Source organism: Cetorhinus maximus, chromosome 36, assembly GCF_964194155.1.
Source record: "Cetorhinus maximus chromosome 36, sCetMax3.hap1.1, whole genome shotgun sequence".
Taxonomy (NCBI): Eukaryota; Metazoa; Chordata; class Chondrichthyes; order Lamniformes; family Cetorhinidae; genus Cetorhinus; species Cetorhinus maximus.
In genome coordinates this window covers 7,252,729-7,273,097 of record NC_135914.1, presented here as the reverse complement: position 1 = coordinate 7,273,097, position 20,369 = coordinate 7,252,729, and the positions used below count along the sequence as shown (strand labels likewise).

At 51.2% G+C, this 20,369-nt stretch overlaps 1 protein-coding gene across 4 annotated transcripts in view; it reads right to left on the bottom strand.

Annotated features, from left to right (window-relative positions):
• Positions 1 to 1,122: 1,122 nt before the first annotated feature.
• Positions 1,123 to 20,369, bottom strand: part of LOC144672276 (zinc finger protein 532-like) — a 50,032-nt gene continuing 30,785 nt past the window's right edge. For 3 of the 4 annotated variants that reach the window (XM_078534118.1, XM_078534119.1, XM_078534120.1), the window contains exons 3-9: positions 19,705 to 19,883; positions 18,758 to 18,934; positions 13,295 to 13,457; positions 11,398 to 11,661; positions 9,831 to 9,943; positions 4,539 to 4,671; positions 1,123 to 2,650 (exon numbers count right to left, since the gene is read on the bottom strand). In XM_078534118.1, coding sequence (XP_078390244.1) covers positions 2,210 to 2,650; positions 4,539 to 4,671; positions 9,831 to 9,943; positions 11,398 to 11,661; positions 13,295 to 13,457; positions 18,758 to 18,934; positions 19,705 to 19,883 — 1,470 coding nt within the window. In that variant the 3' untranslated portion in view covers positions 1,123 to 2,209. The remainder of the gene's footprint in view (positions 2,651 to 4,538; positions 4,672 to 9,830; positions 9,944 to 11,397; positions 11,662 to 13,294; positions 13,458 to 18,757; positions 18,935 to 19,704; positions 19,884 to 20,369) is intronic. The other variant, XM_078534117.1, reaches the window with a different exon arrangement.

Genomic DNA, 20,369 nt, shown 5'->3' with positions numbered 1-20,369 from the left:
GTTTCGCTTTCACAGTGATGTTCGCTGATCCCACAGGTCCTAACCATCCTCCAGTACCAGGGAGTGTCAGCGGGGCATTCAACTGTGGAGGCCGTCACAGCTGAGCCGATCCCAACCTCACCTGACACACACACACACACACACACAGACAGGCACACAAGACAGACACACAAGGCAGACGCAGACACACAAGACAGACACAGACACACAAGACAGACACAGACAGACAGACACACAGATCCCTCCCCAGCCCCCCACCAGCCACCATCCCAGCTGGAATTCACTAATTCAGATCCGTTCACATCTGGGAAATTATTGGAGCTTCAATTACCCAGCAGGACAGCAACAGTTGGGGCCGGGGGGGTTGGGTGTGGTCACGAAACTCTCATTAACCCTTTCGCAAATTCAAATGATTCTTGAAAATATCAGAAGGTCTCGATTCCTTTCGCAAACAGATTGCGAGGCACAGGCACAGGCAGAGGAGCAGGTGTGCGCCCAGTTAAGCCGTGTGCTTTACTCGCATCTCAGCTGCAAACCTCTCTCTGCCGGCAGCAGGTCCAGTCTTGCGCTGTGTGCAGCCGGTAATTGTGTTCTGTTGACGATGTGGAGGGGGCCAGTGTACCCAGGACCTGGGGGGTGGGTGAGAGCGCGAAACGGAGACATCCCGGGACACACCAGCGTGACAGGTCCCCGACAAAATACCACAGCACCCAGCAAGAGTTTACCTCCCCCACCCACCCACCACCGCCCCCCCGTTAACTCAGATTGTGATGCCGAGCTGCCAAATGCCTCCCCCTATTAACAACGTCATGCTCCCAGCCCGACTGTGCTCATGGTTCAGGGGGGTACCACGTTAAACCGCTATTAATTAAAAACTCGTTTGTTCAAAGCTGGGACAGGGTGGGTGGGCGGGGAGACGGGTGGGGGGGCTAAGAACGAAATCCCCAGCTGCGATTTCCTGTACTGCAGCAAGTCGGGGTGATAACCAGGGAGCTCCAGCAGCTTGTTGTGTGCGTCAGGTCCCATTAATAACTCGTTCAGCTTGTTAAGTCCACCCTCCCGGAGCCACCCACGCCCCCTTCACCTCCAGAGAGGAAACCCTGGACTTCGGCAGAGGTATCCTACGTCCGGGAGCTGAAACCTCACAACTGGCACCGGCGGAGGAGATGAGAGGGATGAGCATCGCCCAGCAGCTTGGCTCGAGGGAGAGGCAGGGGAGGTGGAACGAAGAGGGGGGGAAGCTGCAGGGAAGACGCGGGAACAGGAACCCCGGAGCCCCCTTGTTGGGTCTGTTCAAAAGAGCGTCCTTTTAAAATAAAAAGGACAGAGCAACAGTGGCTGAGATCCAACACCAACCTGCCCTCCTCAGGCACATTTATTAACAAAAAGTAAGTGATCTGAAAGTATAAATCATAAGACAGTATCAAAATTACCACATTTCAGTGTCGCCTCAGTTACTGAGGGCCAACCCCATTTTGTTAGCTTCTGTGCCTTTAGTGTGTGGAATGGACGCCGGGAAGGGGTCAGTGTCAGCGTTTACCTCTGGTAAAGGTACTGAAATGGGGGCACGAAACAAAATCCCTTTCCTCATAGCTATTTACTTAGTGTAGAAGGATCTTCCCTCTTCCTCATCCTCCCTGCAGAGGAGTGTCAGAACACCCAACGTGCCCCTTAGCGATACATGAGAGTGGGGGGGATATTACACAGGGGAGGCACTAACTGGGGTCCCGGGTGGAGGGATAGAAAGTGGGGGGGACCGTGTGGCTGTATCACTCAGTTAGATGTCCCCGTGGGGGCTGGTGGGGGGGGAAAGAACCTCATCCAGAGCCCCGCTCTCTCTTCACTGGGTCTCCAGGGCCTCACAGGATGGGGATATTTGGGGAAACCCAGGTCGAGGTGGAGTCCCACTAACACAATCCCGGGCCGAGATCAGGTCACCTCGGTGCCAACTTTTGGGGGGGGGAGGAGCCTAGCTGCCTTAACACCACACCGGGCAGAAACCCGGTCTCTCCCCAAACCCTCACGTCCCTCTAGTGGAAGCTCGCCAAGAATACGCAGGACTGCAACAACGGGAGACAATCATAAACTGGAACAAGGGGCAGATTTTCCGTTTCTCAGGGCATTCAGGTCTCTGACATTTCACCTTGCCAGGCTCCATATAAATAAAACATCTTTTAAAAAGAAAAGTTTTTAAATCAATATTGCGCACTTACTTATCCAGGCCATTTTGCTTTGATTTGATGAAGGCCATCCCATGTGTCCGGAAATGTGTCTTTAACAATGGCACACTCTCAAACAGCTTCCCACACACATCACATATCACCCCACCCTCCAATTTTATCCACTCGGTCTCTCCCTTCTCCTCAGTTACCTTCAGCCCCTCTGACTCCTTCACCCCATGCACAATGAAGAGGTGGCGAGTTAAGGAAAGGTGGGCGGCAAAGCAGAGCCCACACTGGCGACACTGGAACGATGAGCTGCCTGTCCTGTGCTGGGGGATGTGCTTGTGGAAATCGGAGAAGCTGTTGGTGGTGTAACCACATTTCATGCATCGGTAGGGTGAGCTCCCGTTCAGCTTCCGGCTCTTGCTGGTCTCGGAGCCCCAGCGCTCCATCCCATCCCGCGAACCAGGCCGCTTGCGAATGGTTGTCTGTTGAGAGCGAGACAGAGAGCGAGAGCGAGCGAGCAAGACAGAGTGAGCGAGAGCGCGAAGAGAGAGAGAGAGAGTGAGGTGAGAGTGAGAGTCCGAGTGAGGTGAGAGTGAGCAAGAGGGCGAACGGGGAACGGACCGAGAGAGTGAGAGCAAGGGCGTGTGCCAGGCAGAGAGAGAGAGAGAGCACGAGGGCGCAAACCAGGCGGCGAGGGCCGGACGAGGGAGAGAGGGCGAGGGCCGGACGAGGAGTGGGGGCCAAACCCAGAGCGCGAGCAGGAGTGACAGTGTACGAGAGAGTGCGAGACAGAGAGCGAGTACCGCGGGGGGGCGGTGGTGAGAGAGAGAGAGCGCATGCCAGAGCGGGGGGAGGGAGCGAGAGAGCGCACGCGCCAGAGCGGGGGGAGAGAGAGAGAGAGAGAGGGAGAGCGCCAGAGCAGGGGGAGAGAGAGAGAGCGCGCCAGAGTGGGGGGAGAGAGAAAGAGCACCAGAGCGGGGAGAGAGAGCGCGCGCCAGAGCGAGGAGAGGGAAAGAGAGAGAGAGAGAGCGCGCGCCAGAGCGGGGAGAGAGAGCGCGCGCGTGTGCCAGAGATGGGGGAGGGAGAGAGAGAAAGAGAGAGAACGCCAGAGCAGGGTGAGAGAAAGAGAGAGCACCAGAGCAGGGGAGAGAGAAAGAGAGAGAGAGAGGAGAGAGATGGAGAGAGAGAGAATGCCAGAGCAGGGTGAGAGAGAAAGAGAGCGCGCCAGAACAGGGGGAGAGAGGGAGAGAGAGAGACAGAGTGCCAGAGCCGGGGGAGAGAGAGAGAGATATAGAGAGAGAGAGAGAGAGAGAGCGCGCCAGAGCGGGAAAGAGAGAGGGAGAGAGAGAGAGCGCCAGAGCAGGGAGAGAGAGAGCGCCAGAGCGGGGGGAGAGAGAGAGAGAGCGCGCCAGAGCGGGGAGAGAGAGAGAGAGAGCGCCAGAGCAGAGAGAGAGAGAGAGCACCAGAGTGGGGAGAGAGAGAGACAGCGCGTGGCAGAGCGGAGAGAGAGAGAGAGCCAGAGCGGGGAGAGAGAGAGAGCGCCGGAGCGGGGAGAGAGAGAGAGAGAGCGAGCGCGCCAGAGCGGGGGAAGAGAGAGGGAGAGAGAGCAAGTGCCAGAGTGTGGGGAAGAGAGAGAGAGTGCGCGCGCGACAGAGTGGGGAGAGAGAGAGCGCCAGAGCGGGGGTGGGCGGAGGAGAGAGAGCGCCAGTGCAGGGGGGGTGGGGCGGAGGAGAGAGAGCACCAGTGCAGGGGGGTGGGGCGGAGGAGAGAGAGTGCCAGTGCAGGGGGGTGGGGCGGAGGAGAGTGCGCCAGTGCAGGGGGGTGGGGCGGAGGAGAGTGCGCGCCAGAGCGGTGGTGGCGGGGAGTGGGGGGGAGAATGAGACACCGGCAGAATGAGTAAGAGAAAAAGCAAGAGACCCAGAATGTGAAAGAGAGAAAAATAAAGATTTTTAAAAATGTAATCACTAGCAGATCTGCTCAGTGTTGCTCCTGAAGTCTGTTGCACTGAAACAGCTCCAAAGTAAAGGATCAAGACATTTAAAAGACTTACAAATGCAGCACTATTGACTGTTGAAGCAGCAAAGTGGAATCCAACTCTGTCCTCACCATCACCCAAAACACTCCAACTGCAGCAGGAGTCTCTGAAAAGCGATCAGCAGCAGAAAACACTGGCTGCTTTTCCCCTCCGTACCCCAGGAACGACCCCAAATGCTGCCTCGGCAGAGTTCGATTAATTCAGTGCAGGCCAGGCACTGAACCTGGGACCGCCTGGCCTTTAACGTAACCTACAAGGTGCTTTTAACAGGACAGCCGCCAGAGGGGCTGTTACTCTGGAGGTCTGTAACGTACATTTGGTCTGGGTGGCGTTACCTTAATGCTCACTCTCTCAAAGAGATTCTCCTGGTCCTGTGCGTGGTCCGCCATGTTAATACCATGAATGACTTGTAGATGTTTCTCCAGAGTCAGGCGACTGCTAAACGTCCGCTTGCCCTCGGTGCAATGTCTGAAACACCAGAGAGAGGATATTCACTGTCCCAGTCTGGGCAGTCACACTCTTTTTAAAAAAAAACAGCTTACTCTCTGAGAGTGGATTAGCAGCTGACACACATAAAAAGATGAGCCCAAAACCTTTTGTAAACCACAAGTAATAAAAACTTTTTAAAGCAAGAGTCTAGCCGATCAGCGAGGATTCAGTAGGTCAGTCCAGGCTGCATTTTCTCACCACACGGTTTCTCCGTACACAGCCGACACATTCAGAGGAATCGGAAGGATGGATGGCTTAAAAGGTTAAGAGGGAGGGTCATCAACAACGCCCCCTTACGCCGACGACACCAAACTTAAGAGCAACAGGTGAAGGCAACTTGCGAAAATGAATCAATTCGGCGGGAATGGGAAGCCGGAGATGTGGGGTTACACTCAGCAGCGAGAAAACGATAAAGGGAAAGAATATTCCGGTATGCAACATCACAGGATAGATCACATCAATCAGTTCAACCAACTAGGAAGCACAGGGACATCCAATGTCAAAAGCAGCGCTGAAATCCAAAAAAAAAACAAAGGATTGGACAAGCCAGAAGTGTTTTCACAAGATTAGGCAACTTTCTAATAACTGGACTCTTGAAACGAGAATCCATGTTCAACAATGTTCTGCCAGGTCAGTAATGAATTATCAACGTGAAGCTTGATAGCGTTGGGAAAAGAGGGAAGGAAAGAAAATGCAACAACGTTGAAACATGGGCTTCAGAAGGATCCTGAGGGTAGGTTGGGTACAGAAAAGAATTAACGAAGAAATACAGAATAAGGCCTGAAGAACAAGAGACTGATTCCTGGGATGGCGGGACTGACACATGGAGGAGAGATAGAGTCGGTTAGGATTATATTTTCTGGAGTTCAGAAGAATGAGGTGGGGGGGGGTGGGATCTCGTAGAAACCTATAAAATTCTAACAGGACTAGACAGGGTAGCTGCAGGAAGGATGTTCCCGATGGTGGGGGGAGTCCAGAACCAGGGGTCACAGTCTTGAGGATACGGGGTAGACCATTTAGGACTGAGATGAGGAGAAATTTCTTCACCCAGAGAGTGGTGAGCCTGTGGAATTCGCTACCACAGAAAGTAGTTGAGGCCAAAACATTGTATGTTTTCAAGAAGGAGTGAGATATAGCTTGTGGGGCAAAAGGGATCAAATGATATGGGGAGAAAGCGGGAGCAGGCTATTGGGTTGAATGATCATCCGTGTTCATGATGAATGGCGGAGCAGGCTCGAAGGGCCGAATGGCCTACTCCTGCCCCTAGTTTCTATGTTTCTATAGGATGTCAAAGGATGAACAAATGGAGTTCCTCAGATAAGAACAGAAAATGCTGGAAAAACTCAGCAGGTCTAACAGCATCTGTGGAGAGAAAAAGAGAGTCCGCATGACTCTTCTTCAGAGGAAGAGAGTAAGTAAAGTGAACATTGGTCCTCCAGAGAGTGAGATTGGGGAATTTATAATGGAAAATAAGGAAACGGCGGATCAATGAAACAGATATTTTTCATCCGTCTTCACTGTAGAGAATACAAATAACATCCCAAAAATAAGTGTGCATCAAGAGGTAAAAAGGAGGCAGGAACTTAAAACAATTAGAATCACCAAGGAAAGGGTACTGAGAAAACTATTAGAACTAAAAGCCGACAAGTCCCAAGTCCTGATGGATTTCATCCTAGAGCCTTAAAAGAAGGGGCTGCTGAGGTAGCAGATTGGAACACCACTACCTGGAAGCTCCCCTCTCAGTCACTGACAATCCTGACTCGGAAATATATCGGCCGTTCCTCTACTGTCGCTGGGTCAAAATCCTGGAACTCCCTCCATAACAGCACTGTGGGTGTACCTACACCACATGGTTCAAGAAGGCAGTTCACCACCACCACCACCACCACCACCACCTTCTCAAGGGCAACTAGGGATGGGCAATAAATGCTGGCCCAGCCAGCGAAGCCCACATCCCATGAATTAATAAATAAAATGAAAAATTTAAAAATTGATTTTAATTTTCCAAAATTATGGATTCTGGAAAGATCCCATCAGATTGGAAAAAAAGCAAATGCGACTCCTCTATTCAAGAAAGGAGACAGAAAGCAGGAAGCTACATGACAGTTAGCTTAACATCTGTTGTAGGGAAATTGCTGGAACCTATTGAGGTTATAGCGGGGCACTTGGATAAAGGGGAACCTGTGGATGTGCTGTACAGAGATTTCCAGAAGGCATTTGACAAGGCGCCACATCAGAGGTTACTATGTAAAATTAGAGCTCATGGTGTAGGGTGCATTGACATAGTGTATTAGCATGGACAGAAGATTGGTTAGCTAACAGGAAACAGAAAGTAGGCATAAATGGGTCATTTTAAGGTTGGCAAGATATGACGAGTGGAGGGTCACAGGGATCACTGCTGAGCCTCAACTGTTTACAATCTATCTCAATGGCTTGGATGAAGGGACTGAATATATGGTTGCTAAATTTGCTGATGACAAAGGTATGTAGGAAAGCAAGTTGGGAAGAGGACTTAAGGAGTCTGCAAAGGGACAGAGATAGGTTCAGTGAGTGGGCAAAAATTTGGCAGGTGACGTACAATGTGGGAAAATGTGAACTTGTCCACTTTGGCAGGAAGAATAGAAAAACAGTGTATTATTTAAATGGAGAGAGATTGCAGATCTCTGAGGTGCAGAGGGATCCGTGTGTCCTAGTACATGGATCACAAAAAGTTAGTGTGCAGGAGCAGCGAGAAATCAGGAAGGCAAATGGAATGTTGGTGCTTATTGCGAGGGGAATGGAATATAAAAGTAGGGATGTTTTGCTTCAGTTATACAGGGCCTTGGTGAGACCACATCTGGCGTACTGTGTACAGTTTTGGTCTCCTTATTTAAGAAAGGACATTATTGCGTTCGGAGCAGTTCAGAGAAGGCTCACTTCACTGACACCTGGGATGAGGGGGTTATCTTATGAAGAAAGGTTGGACAGGCTGGGCCTGTATCCATTGGAGTTTGGAAGAATGAGTGGTGATTGTATTGAAACATATACGATCCTGAGGGGTCTTGACAGGGTGGATGCTGAGAGGATGTTTCCCCTCGTGGGAGAGACTAGAACCAGGGGAGTCAGTTTAAAAATGATGGGTCTCCCATTTAAGGCAGAGATGAGGTGACATTTTTTTCCTCTCAGACGATCGTGAATCTTTGGAACCCTCTTCCCAGAGAGCGGTGGAGGCAGGATCAAGGTCAATGAATATCTTTAAAGGTAGATTCTTGACTAACAAGGAGTCAAAGGTCATCGGGGGTAGGCGGAATATGGAGGTGAGGCCACAAATTAGATCAGCCATGATCTTTTTGAATAGCGGAGCAGGTTAGAGGGCCTGCTCCTGCTTCTAGTTTGTATGCATGACTTTATTGAGTTCTTTTGTGAAGTAACAGGGAGTGCTGATGAGGGTAACGTGGTCGATAGGTGTATAAACATTCTATGAGAAAGCGGGACATATATAAGTCTTGTTAGTCAAATTAAAGCCCATGGAATTAAAGGGACAGTGACCTTGAATGGTTGTTTGTTAGACTGGAGGGAGGTGTACACTGGTGTTCCTCAGGAGTTGTTATGAGAACCACTGCTCTTTTTTGATACTTATGAATGACTCGGACATGAGTTTACAGGTCATAATTTCAAATTTTGCAGCTGACATGGAACTGAGAAAACACAGTAAACAATGAGGAGGATAGTAACAGATTTCAAGAGGACATGCACAGAATGTTGGAACGGGTAGACATGTGGCAGGTGAAATTTTCCACTGGAGTGTGAAGCGATGCATTTTGGTAGGAAGGATGAGAAGCAAATATTAACTAAATTGTACAATTTTAAAACCAACATAGGAAGACACACGTCAGGTACACCAATTTTTGATGGTAGCGGGGTAAGTTGAGAAGGCTGTTTAAAAGTAGACGGGATCCTCGGCTTTGTTAACAGAGAAAGAGTACAAAAGGCAAGAAGAGTACAAAAAGCACAATTGTGCTAAACCTTTATAAAACACGACTATCTCAGTTCTATCCAAGGGCCAGCAAGGCCACTGTGGGCCAATTGGCCACCTAGAGAGACGCATCATTCTATGAAGTGTTTGACCCCACTCCTTTGCAGCTAGCTGACTCTTGCTTTATTTTCAAAAATTTGATTAAGGGCATTGCTGGCAAAGGCCACCTTCACTGATAAGGGATCGACTCCAAGGGTTAAATTACGAGGAGATTTTACAGAAACTAGGGTTGTGTTCCCTGGGGTTGAGAAGGTTAAGGAGAATCGTCATTTTCAAGTTATTAAAAAAAAGCAGATCGGGCGGAGAGAGGCGCTGGGAAGTCTAGGACTAAGGAGCATAGTATAGGAATCAGAGTCAGGCCTTTCAGGAGTGAAATTAGGAAACACTTCCATACACAAAGGGCGGAGGGGGTTTGGAACTCTCTTCTGCAAACAGCAATTGATGCTGGGGCAATTATTAAATTTAAACCCAAGATGGATAATATCTTTGGCTAACAATAAACTAAGGGATATGGGGCTAAGATGGGCAGATTGAGTTAGGTCGCAGGTCAGCCCTGATGCCATTGAATGCTGAAACAGGCTCGAGAGGCTAAATGACCTCCTCCTGTTCTTATGAGGAGGTGACAGTGGGCCTTCTGCAACTGCTGGCGGTGGGGGCTGATACAACAGAGTGGCTGGCTTGGCCACGACAGAGGGCAGTTAAGAATCGTCCAGGTTATTGTCGGACTGGAGTCACATACAGCCCCAGACCCACGGCCTGAACGGTAGGTTTGCTTCGTAAAGGGCGAGTGAATCTTCGGTGTTTAACAACAAGCCCGACAGCTTCACGATCAGGCTTGCCGAGACCCTCCCAGTAACTTGGCCACCCTACGCACGGACTGGGTGCACTCTGTCAGTACCAGGCTGAGAGTTTCAGCCTGGAGCCGAACCCAAGGCCTCCAAGATTCAAGTGGCAAGAGTGTGACGCACTGATCCATGGGCTGTGTTCGCAAGGTACGCCCCCCCACCCCACCCCACCCCACCTGTTGACATAAGCAACATCACCTTCTCCCGCGGCAATGTCCACGGGAGGCCTTCACTGGCCCGTCGGAAAGAGAGTTTGAAATTAGAAACAGTCGAGTTACCGGCAGCTGTAGACGCGTTTGATCCCCTCGTGGTTGACTCGAACGTGCCTGCGCAAGCTGGGCGCGGAGCAGAACGACCTCTCGCAGAGTCGACATGGGAACTTCTTCATAGCCTGCCAGCAGCACCAAGGGATAAAGCCAAAAAAAAACATCAGTGCTCTGAGGCAGACTTTACGCTGCACACCCTCACAACTCAAACATCCCAAAGCACGGACAGCAAATGACTTTGAAGCATGGCGATTCTAATCCGGTAGGAAGCCATTTAATACGCAGGCAGATCCCAAAACAACGACGAGGTTTTGTTTGATGGTGCCGGTTGAAAGAGCATTTTTGGTCAGGCCGAGGACGAGTGCTAGAGAATAATTCATGTCCGCCTGAGAGGGCAGGCAGGGTATTGGCTTAACATTTCATTTGAAAGACAGCCCTGTTGACAGTGCAGCACTCCTTCAGCACTGCGCGGGGAGTGTTGGCCTGGAATATGCACTCAATCCTCGAGCTCGCAACCTTCAGTATCCTTGATAGCATTTGATGGGGACAGTGTAGAGGGAGCTTTACTCTGTATCTAACCCCGTGCTGCACCTGTCCTGGGAGTGTTTGATGGGGACAGTGTAGAGGGAGCTTTACTCTGTATCTAACCCCGTGCTGCACCTGTCCTGGGAGTGTTTGATGGGGACAGTGTAGAGGGAGCTTTACTCTGTATCTAACCCCGTGCTGTACCTGTCCTGGGAGTGTTTGATGGGGACAGTGTAGAGGGAGCTTTACTCTGTATCTAACCCCGTGCTGTACCTGTCCTGGAAGTGTTTGGTGGGGACGGTGTAGAGGGAGCTTTACTCTGTATCTAACCCCGTGCTGTACCTGTCCTGGGAGTGTTTGATGGGGACGGTATAGAGGGAGCTTTACTCTGTATCTAACCCCGTGCTGTACCTGTCCTGGGAGTGTTTGATGGGGACAGTGTAGAGGGAACTTTACTCTGTATGTAACCCCGTGCTGTACCTGTCCTGGGAGTGTTTGATGGGGACGGTGTAGAGGGAGCTTTACTCTGTATCTAACCCCGTGCTGTACCTGTCCTGGGAGTGTTTGATGGGGATGGTTCAGAGGGAGCTTTACTCTGTATCTAACCCTGTGTTGTACCTGTCCTGGGAGTGTTTGATGGGGACAGTGTAGAGGGAGCTTTACTCTGTATCTAACCCCGTGCTGTACCTGTCCTGGGAGTGTTTGATGGGGACAGTGTAGAGGGAGCTTTACTCTGTATCTAACCCCGTGCTGTACCTGTCCTGGGAGTGTTTGATGGGGACAGTGTAGAGGGAGCTTTACTCTGTATCTAACCCCGTGCTGTACCTGTCCTGGGAGTGTTTGATGGGGACAGTGTAGAGGGAGCTTTACTCTGTATCTAACCCCGTGCTGTACCTGTCCTGGGAGTGTTTGATGGCGACAGTGTAGAGGGAGCTTTATTCCAAGGCTCATCGACTATACAGGTGTTTTGAGCCATAACCGATCAGGGTTGAAATCAGCTCTCAGTGTTTTGCTACTGATCATCCAAACTCAGAAGTTGTGTCCGAACACTGACCTTGCCGTGGTCCCTCTTCATGTGGGTCACGTACTCCTCGCGCTCCGGGAACCACATCTGGCACAGCCCGCAGGTCCACCCCGCGTTCTTCAGCTTCAGCCTCATCTCCTTCCTCCGCTGGAGGCTGAGGACAGCCTTGGGGCTAGTGGACGACTCATCCGTGGAGACGTCCGTAGAGTCTGGACTCGACTTCACCGCTGCTTTGACAGATGTGACTGTCCGACTCTGAATCACCTCCTCGTTCTTTAAGTTGGAATGGGTGCTCTGAGGGAAGGGACGAAGTATTTACTCTCCGCTCATTTAAAGGGAAAACATTTTCCCAACTCCCTCCCTTGCACTATGAGGGTCAACGGTACCGGCTTCAGTCACCAACTGCCCCCCAGCCTCTCAGTCACGTATGTACCTTGACAATTAAGAGATGATGGGCTTTCTGCCCAGTACTACGCCCGTGATTTAGGTCTGTACAATCCTGACATTAAGGAGCTGTGGTTCTCTACAGGATTTGTGAAAAATATTTATTGCATAACAAAGCACACTCAGGTCTCTCATCTCACTGATACATCTGGTCTAAATTCAAGGACATTTATCAGTGACGAAGGAATACTGAGTAACACACAGCCCTGCTCTCAGCCACCAGTCACCTCCGAAAAGGCAGCTAGGTTCGGACTTTTAACATCTCATCCAAAAGACAGCACCTCCACATTCCCTCACCATTTAGCCTCCGACAGTGTGTTGCTCCCTCAGTACTGACCTCCTGACAGTGCGCGCTCCCTCAGCGCCACCCCTCTGGCAGGGCGGCACTCCCTCTGCACTGCCCCTCCAAAGTACTGACCCTGCAACAGTGCGGCGTTCCCTCAGCACTGACCCTGCGACGCTCCCTCAGTACTGACCCTGCGACACTGCAGTGCTCCCTCAGCACTGAACCTGCGACGCTCCCTCGGCACTGAACCTGCGACGCTCCCTCAGCACTGAACCTGCGACGCTCCCTCAGCACTGAACCTGCGACGCTCCCTCAGCACTGAACCTGCGACGCTCCCTCAGCACTGACCCTGCGACGCTCCCTCGGTACTGAACCTGCGACGCTCCCTCGGTACTGACCCTGCGACGCTCCCTCGGTACTGACCCTGCGATGCTCCCTCAGTACTGACCCTGCGACGCTCCCTCAGTACTGATCCTGCGACGCTCCCTCAGTACTGACCCTGCGACGCTCCCTCAGTACTGACCCTGCGACGCTCCCTCAGTACTGACCCTGCGACGCTCCCTCAGTACTGACCCTGCGATGCTCCCTCAGTACTGACCCTGCGACGCTCCCTCAGTACTGACCCTGCGACGCTCCCTCAGTACTGACCCTGTGACACCACGGCGCACCCTCAGTACTGACCCTGTGGTGCTCCCTCAGTACTGACCCTGTGACACTGCAGCGCTCCCTCAGTACTGACCCTGTGGCGCTCCCTCAGTACTGACCCTGCGGTGCTTCCTCGGTACTGACCCTGTGACACTGCGGCGCACCCTCAGTACTGACCCTGCGGTGCTCCCTCAGTACTGACCCTGTGACACTGCGGCGCTCCCTCAGTACGGACCCTGTGACACTGCGGCGCTCCCTCAGTACTGACCCTGCGGTGCTCCCTCAGTACTGACCTTGTGACCCTGCGGTGCTCCCTCAGTACTGACCCTGTGACACTGCGGCGCTCCCTCAGTACTGCATTGGGAGTGCCCAGCTTGACTATCGGGCTCACGTACGATATGGTGTTGGAACCTGCCACCTCTCACTTCTCAGCCCCAATCTGTGCACTGGCCATCAAGCCACGCTGACACTAATTCCCCTGGTTATGGTGTATTGAGGAGGGTGGTCGGGGCAAAAGGAGGAGATGGAAGGTCACCGTGCTACCCCCCTCACCTTGATGTGCTCCATCATGGTCCGTTTCTGGGCGTAAAGCACCGGGCACTGTGGGCACTTGAAGACACTGACCCGTTGCTTGCTCAGGTGCTGGTCGAAGTGGGAGCTCAGCAACGGTTGGTGTGTGAAAACTGTATCACACATGGCGCATTTGTGAATCACTCTGTGGCCCAGAGAGAGAGAAAAACAAAGTGAAGGTTAACTCCATCGAGCAGAGATTTTAAAACACCCTGGCAGAGTGACCAAGACAAGGAAGCAAATCTCTCAGTTTAAGAATGGAAGAACATAAGAATTAGGAGTAGGCCATTCGGCCCATCAAGCCTGCTCCGCCATGCAATAAGATCGTGGCTGAGCTGATTGTGGCCCCAACTCCACTTTCCTCCTTGTCCCCCCTATCCCTCGATTCCCTTGTAGATCAAGCTCGAGTTAGACAGATTTTTTAATATATTCAGCGACCCCAGTCTCCACTGCTCTCTGGGGAAGAGAATTCCACAGACGAATGACCCTCGGAGAGAAAACATTTCTCATCTCTGTCTTAAATGGGACACCCCTTATTTTTAAACTGTGCCCCCTAGTTCCAGATCCCCCCAAGGTGAGGGAAACATCCTCTCAGCACCCACCCTGTCAAGACTCTCAGAATCCTTTGTTTCATTAAGACCACCTCTCATTCTTCTAAACTCCAATGAGTTTAGGACCAACCTTTCCTCATAAGACAAACCCCTTCAGCCCAGGAATCAGACCAGTGACCCTTCTCTGAATTGCTTCCAATGCAAGTACCTCTCTCCTTAAGTAAGGAGACCAAAAGTGTATACAATACTCCGGGTGGGTCTCACCAATGCCCTGTGCAGTTGTAGCAAGACTTTTTTAAAAATCCATTCATGGGATGTGGGCTTTGTTGGCTGGGCCAGCATTTATTGCCCATCCCTCGTTGCCCCCTTGAGAAGGTGGTGGGTGAGCCGCCTTCTTGAACCGATGCAGTCCCTGTGGTGTAGGTACATCCACAGCGCTGTTAGGGAGGGAGTTCCAGGATTTCCAGACAGTGAAGGAATGGCCGATATATTTCCAAGTCAGGATGGTGAGTGGCTTGGAGGGGAACGTGCTGATGGTGTGTTCCCATGCCCTTTGCCGTTGCCCTTGTCCCTCTAGGTAGTCGAGGTCGAGGGTTTGGAAGGTGCTGTCGAAGGAGCTTTGGTCAGTTGCTGCAGTGCATCTCGAACTGGAACTGAGATTGGCCTCAGTTGACCCTGATTGGCCTCCAACAACCACAACCATCTTCCTTGGTGCTAGGTATGACTCCAACCAGCGGAGAGTTTTCCCCAATTCCCATTGACTCCAGTTTTGCTACAGCTTCTTAATGCCACAGTCAGTCAGATGTGGCCTTGATGTTGAGGGCTAGTCACTCTCACCTCAAGTTCAGCTCTTTTGTCCATGTTTGGACCACTGGTCAGTAGCTTAGTGGCCCTAGCGAAACCCAAGCATGTACAAGTACAAGCATGTATGTGATTCATGTACAAGGACGCCCAGATCTCTCTGTATTGCAGCAATTTGCAGTCTCTATTTAAATAATATTCTGCTTTTCTATTCTTCCTGCCAAAGTGGACAACCTCACATTTTCCCACATTAAACACCATCTACCAAATTTTTACCCAGTCATTTAGTCTGCAAAGAAGTAGAGGTAGGTCATCTCCCTCACAACTTGCTTCCCAACCTATCTTTTTGTATCTTTAGCAATTTTGTCTACAATACAGTCGGTCCTTTCATCCAAGGCATTAGTATGGATCATAAATGGATGCCAGCACTATACTCTGCAGCACTCCACCAGTTACAACTTGCCAACCTGAAAACAAACCATATATCCTGACTCAATGTTTCCTGTTGGCTATTCCTCCATCCATGTTAATACATCACTCCCAGCACCATGAGCCCTTATCTTCTGCAGTAGCCTTTTACGTGGCACCTTACCGAACGCCTTTCGAAAATCCAAATTCACTACAGCTACTGGTTTCCCTTTATCCACCCTGCTTGTCCCAGCATGGTTCAGGTGAAGAGCGTTTCAGAGGTGCAGCTCCCTCTTTCCCCAATACTGCCAGTGTCCCACCAATCGAATCCCATTTCTCCCGCACCAATTTTTGAGCCCTTCATTCAGCTCACTGATCTTAGTTACCCTACGCCAATTTGCTTTTGGCTCAGGTAGTAATCCAGAGATTATTACCTTTGTGACTTTGCTTTTAAAATAATCCTTAGCTGCTCATACGCCCTCAGCAGCACCTCTTTCTTACTCCTACCTATGTTGTTGGATCGTTCCCCTCCCACTCCAAGTTCCTCTCCAGCCCTGAGGAGATATCCTTAACTCCCCCCCACCCCCCACACTAGAATGGCTCCCTGCACCACAAGGCCATGGTCAGTTTGCTCACCCTCTCTGCTCTCGACCACACAAACTGCAAGAACATCGAACCTATTGGACAGTTTCCTGGGCTGAGGTTCCTTCATTGCTACCTTCTGGATCCCCATATCTCTCTCTCTCTCATATAGGCACATCCTCCTTCCCTGACCATGGACCAAATCTGAAGTGCCTAGCCTAAGGGGTGTCACTGCCGCCTGAAACAAAGTCATAGTCAGAGTCATTTATGGCACAGGAGGCCATTCGGCCCATCGAGTCCATGCCGGCTCCCCCGCAGAGCAATCCAGTCCGTCCCGCTCTCCTACTCAATCCCTGTTGCCCTGAAAGCTCATTTCCTTCAAGCGTCAATCCAACTTCCTTTTGAAATCATTGATTTTTTTGCAGATCCACAGCCCCTCGTGTGCAGAGAGTTTCCGGGTCATTACAAAATCCAGGAAGAGTCTTCTCTGGCCCCGTTCTACTGCCTCCTTCTGGTTTTGACCTTTCTGTCTTGATTCAGGACAGGCCAGGGCCCCTGTGCAGCCAACCTCCCGCTGGGGCCTCAGTACAAACACCTTATGCACTTGTGGAAACAATGCTGCACCTTTACTGACCAGCGCTCCCTCTACAGACTCAGTGATGGACTAATCACCTTTCACTCAGCAAATGAGGTGGTTATTGCTTGGCTTCAGTAACTTGCATTCACTACAGAGATAAAATTGCAGCCTTAACCTCCTCGATTCAGAATTCGTTAGGAAGTAAGGCCTAATTCCCTCTCTGCTCTCAGGTGAAAGGGAGCAGTCAGCCCAAGGTAACACCAGGAATGGTCTCCAGTGTGTTCATGGTGGGAGAGGGCCCAGTCAAAGCCTCCTCTCCTTTCACTTGGATCCAGGCTCCTACCTGCCGAAGGATCTTAGTTAGGGGCAGGTTAATTTTTCACCTCCCTGATGCATCGCGGGGCCCGAAGCTCTGACTCCAGCTCATTAACTCAGAGCCAAAATTCCTCGAGCTGCAGGCACTTGCAGCAGATGTGCTCGCTGTGGATCACACCGGAATCCACCAGCAGCAGATGTGCTCGCTGTGGATCACACCGGAATCCACCAGCAGCAGATGTGCTCGCTGTGGATCACACCAGAATCCACCAGCAGCAGATGTGCTCGCTGTGGATCACACCGGAATCCACCAGCAGCAGATGTGCTCGCTGTGGATCACACCGGAATCCACCAGCAGCAGATGTGCTCGCTGTGGATCACACCGGAATCCACCAGCAGCAGATGTGCTCGCTGTGGATCACACCGGAATCCAGCAGCAGCAGATGTGCTCACTGTGGATCACACCGGAATCCACCAGCTCCCACATGCTACAGCTGCAACACATCACCTGGCCTGTCATCTTTATTTTGTTTGTATTTAATAATTAGTTTAGAAATATCACTCATCGATTATCCACAGTTACATAGTGGAGTTTAACCGGTTACACTATAAATTTAATATCATACTTGTATTTCCTCAGTGGCTGAAACCACTGCCCTCAATTAGAGCGGGGCGGGGGCCTTAAAACTCACCAATTACCTTCCTGCACACCTCATTAATGCCCTCTTGGGTCTCGCTATCTCAGCGACCCCCACCCGCCTTAGGCCACTCTTTTTTTGTAAAAGGCCAGAACAGCACCTCCTCCCTCACTCCGCTGAATTCCCAGATTTAAGCACTTGATCTCGCTGCGCTCAGTCTCCAGCTGGACCTTTGTGCGATTTGAATATATCCCTTACCTAAAAGGGGGTGATCTCGCTTAGCAAGACTTACTGTTTACAAACAGCCTCCCCTCTTGTTTAATGCTCTCCTCTGTTTTCCTGAGAGCCTCGACTCTGGCTGGGCTTCGGCTCCAGAGGGTGCTTCCCACCCTCCGCTAACCTGTGCCGAGTGCCAATCCTGAAGCGTTGAGGGTGGACCATTAACCACCGTTGGCCTATTCGCCCTTGGGTGCAACACTGTCGAACACTATCAGATGTACACAGGTGCTCTAATCCAGCGGGGACGAATGAATGAATAGAAATTCGGATCCGAAATCCGGTGGATTTTATCCTAAGGGCTTCATTGCCTGCACCTACAGCCCCTCCCCAACCTCTTCCCATCCAAGTTGCTTAGCCTGGTCGTTAACCTGGTGAGAAGCCTTGGTAGATCACACTTGGAGTCACTGTGTACCCCATATTATAAAGAAAGATGTAGAGGCAATGAAGGAATGGCAGAGAAAAAATAAGGTTCATAAGGTCAAGAAGAACTGAGAGGTTGTAACTATCAAAAAAAAATATATAAACAGCAACTCTATTACAAAAGGGGTTTGACAGGGAGAGGTTTTCATTCACAGACGAGGCCAGAACCATGAGCCATCCATATAAGACAGTCACTAATAAATCCAACAGGGAATTCAGGAGAAACTTCTTACCCAGAGAGGGGAGAACGTGGAAAGCGCTATCAAGTAAGGTGAATAGCGGAGATTCGTTTAAGGGGAAGGTGGATAAACACGTGAGAGAGAAAAAAAGAACAGAAGGATATGGTGATGGGGTGAGAGGGAGGTGGCTCGTTGCGGAGCATGAGCGTTGGCGCAGGGCAGATGGGCTGAATGGCCTGTTTCCGTGAATCACGTCAGATTTGCAGCAGTGTCTCCTGCCCCCTGGTGAGCAGCATGACCTCAGCTACACACTGAAACCCTGCAAAGGGGTCGCCTCTCATTTACTCAGTAGGTGGGGGGTAGCCGCAGGGGCAGGGGTAAAGGTCAGAAGAGAGGTGCTTCCGGTCGGCGCACATCAGCAGCCTTGTAAACGTCATGTGTACAGGTGAAAAAAAAAAATCACATACACGCAGGTATTAGCCAACACAACGAAAATGGGCCTATTGGGGTGAAGTAGGAGAGGGGAGCAGGCACACACTCGGAAGGGAGGAGTCAGCGCCCTCAGGAGATGAGGAGGCTTCTGTCCTTTGCATAAATGAACTCTGCCTGGGCTGCCGACGTCTCTCCGCCCCCCCCACCCCCACCTCCACAGAAACACGACGGTCACTTTGAGTCCTCCCCCGTCCATCACTTACTTGGCTTGTTGATTGCTGACACCCGGGTGCTGTGTGTAGATGTGCGAGTGTGCACTGGGGGCAGATTTGAATGCCATGGGGCATATCGGGCACTTGTGGAACGCCTCGCAGTGCATGTCCTGAATGTGAGACTTGATTGAGGTGACTCCTCCATACACAACTCCACACTGGGGGCACCTGAGAGGGAGAGAGAGAGAGACAGAGAGAACATAAGAGCACAAGACGAAGGAGCGGGAGTTGGCCATTCGCTGCCTCGAGCCTGCACCGCCATTTCAGGAAAATCATGGCTGATCTTCGGTCTTAGCTCCACTTTCCTGCGCTCCCCCTATATCCCTTAGTATCTAAAAACCTTTCGACTCTGCCCTGAATACTCAATAACTGAGTATCCACAACCCCCCTGGCGCAAACTATTCCAAAGATTCACAACCCTCTGAGTGAAGAAATTCCTCCTCTCATTCCTAAACGGCTGATCCCTTAAAAGTACACAATCCTCCAGGTGTAGTCTCACCAATCCTATTCCTTACTCCTCCACTCCAATCCCCTTGCAGTCAAAGCCTACATACTACTCTCTGCACCAATTGCTTGCTGCATCTGCACGTTAATTTCTGCGTTGCGACCAGGACACCCAAATCCCTCTGGCATTTAAGAGTTACCGGGCAGATTACCCTTCAAATCGATGCAAACTGCTTGCTGAGCGAGCGTCGCGCCAGGTTTAGTTCCGATAAGCTTTCCTGCCCAACAAGTCCGAGGCTCACGCTGGAGGGGTGCACAGACATCGGTGGGGGCGGTGGGGGGGTCTGGTTACCGCAGAAGCCAGACACCTCCCCTGCCCCGACGAGAGTTCGAGACTCCAGGGAAGGAGGGGAGGGAGGAAACCGGCAAACAGATAAAGAACAAACTCCCACAGTGTGAGCCGGGATATGGAGCTCCCGTCTCCGGTCACCTACTTGTATCCGACTTTGCGGGAAAAGTGAAAGCAGACGTCTTTCACGTGCCCCTGGATGTGCGCTGCCCGGCAGACCCCTCCACATTCGGGGCAGATGTACGGCGACTTGCTCTTGTGCAGGCGGTAGTGAGCAAAGTAGCTACACTTGCTGGGGAGTAACATCTGGCACAGTTGACAGACCTGGAGGGGGGGGGGGAAAAGGAGGAAATGAGACATTGCTAATACACATACACACACACACAGTCTTAACCCAGCGTTTAGATGAGCGCTTAAAACACCGTAGCACACAGGGCTACAGGCCAAGTGCTAGAAAATGGGATTAGAATTGATAGGTGCTTAATGGCCAGCACGGACACGATGGGCCGAAGGGCCTCTTTCTGTGCCAACTCTATGACCTCCAGCCCAAAGGCACTCACTGGGTTACCAGTTCACTCAACACCGATGTGAAGAATTCAAGATCCTTATCACCGCTGGTGCACTTTGAGAGAATAAAAACACATTAGCACAGCAGATTGAGAAGAGGTCACTGAGTGACTGTGCGAAGGAGCTAGATTAACATCAGTAGAGATACAGTCAGTAACACAGGGTGCTGGGGGGAAGAGGGGTTACTGAGTGACAGTGAGGAGGAGCTGGATTAACATCAGTAGAGATAGTCAGTAACACAGG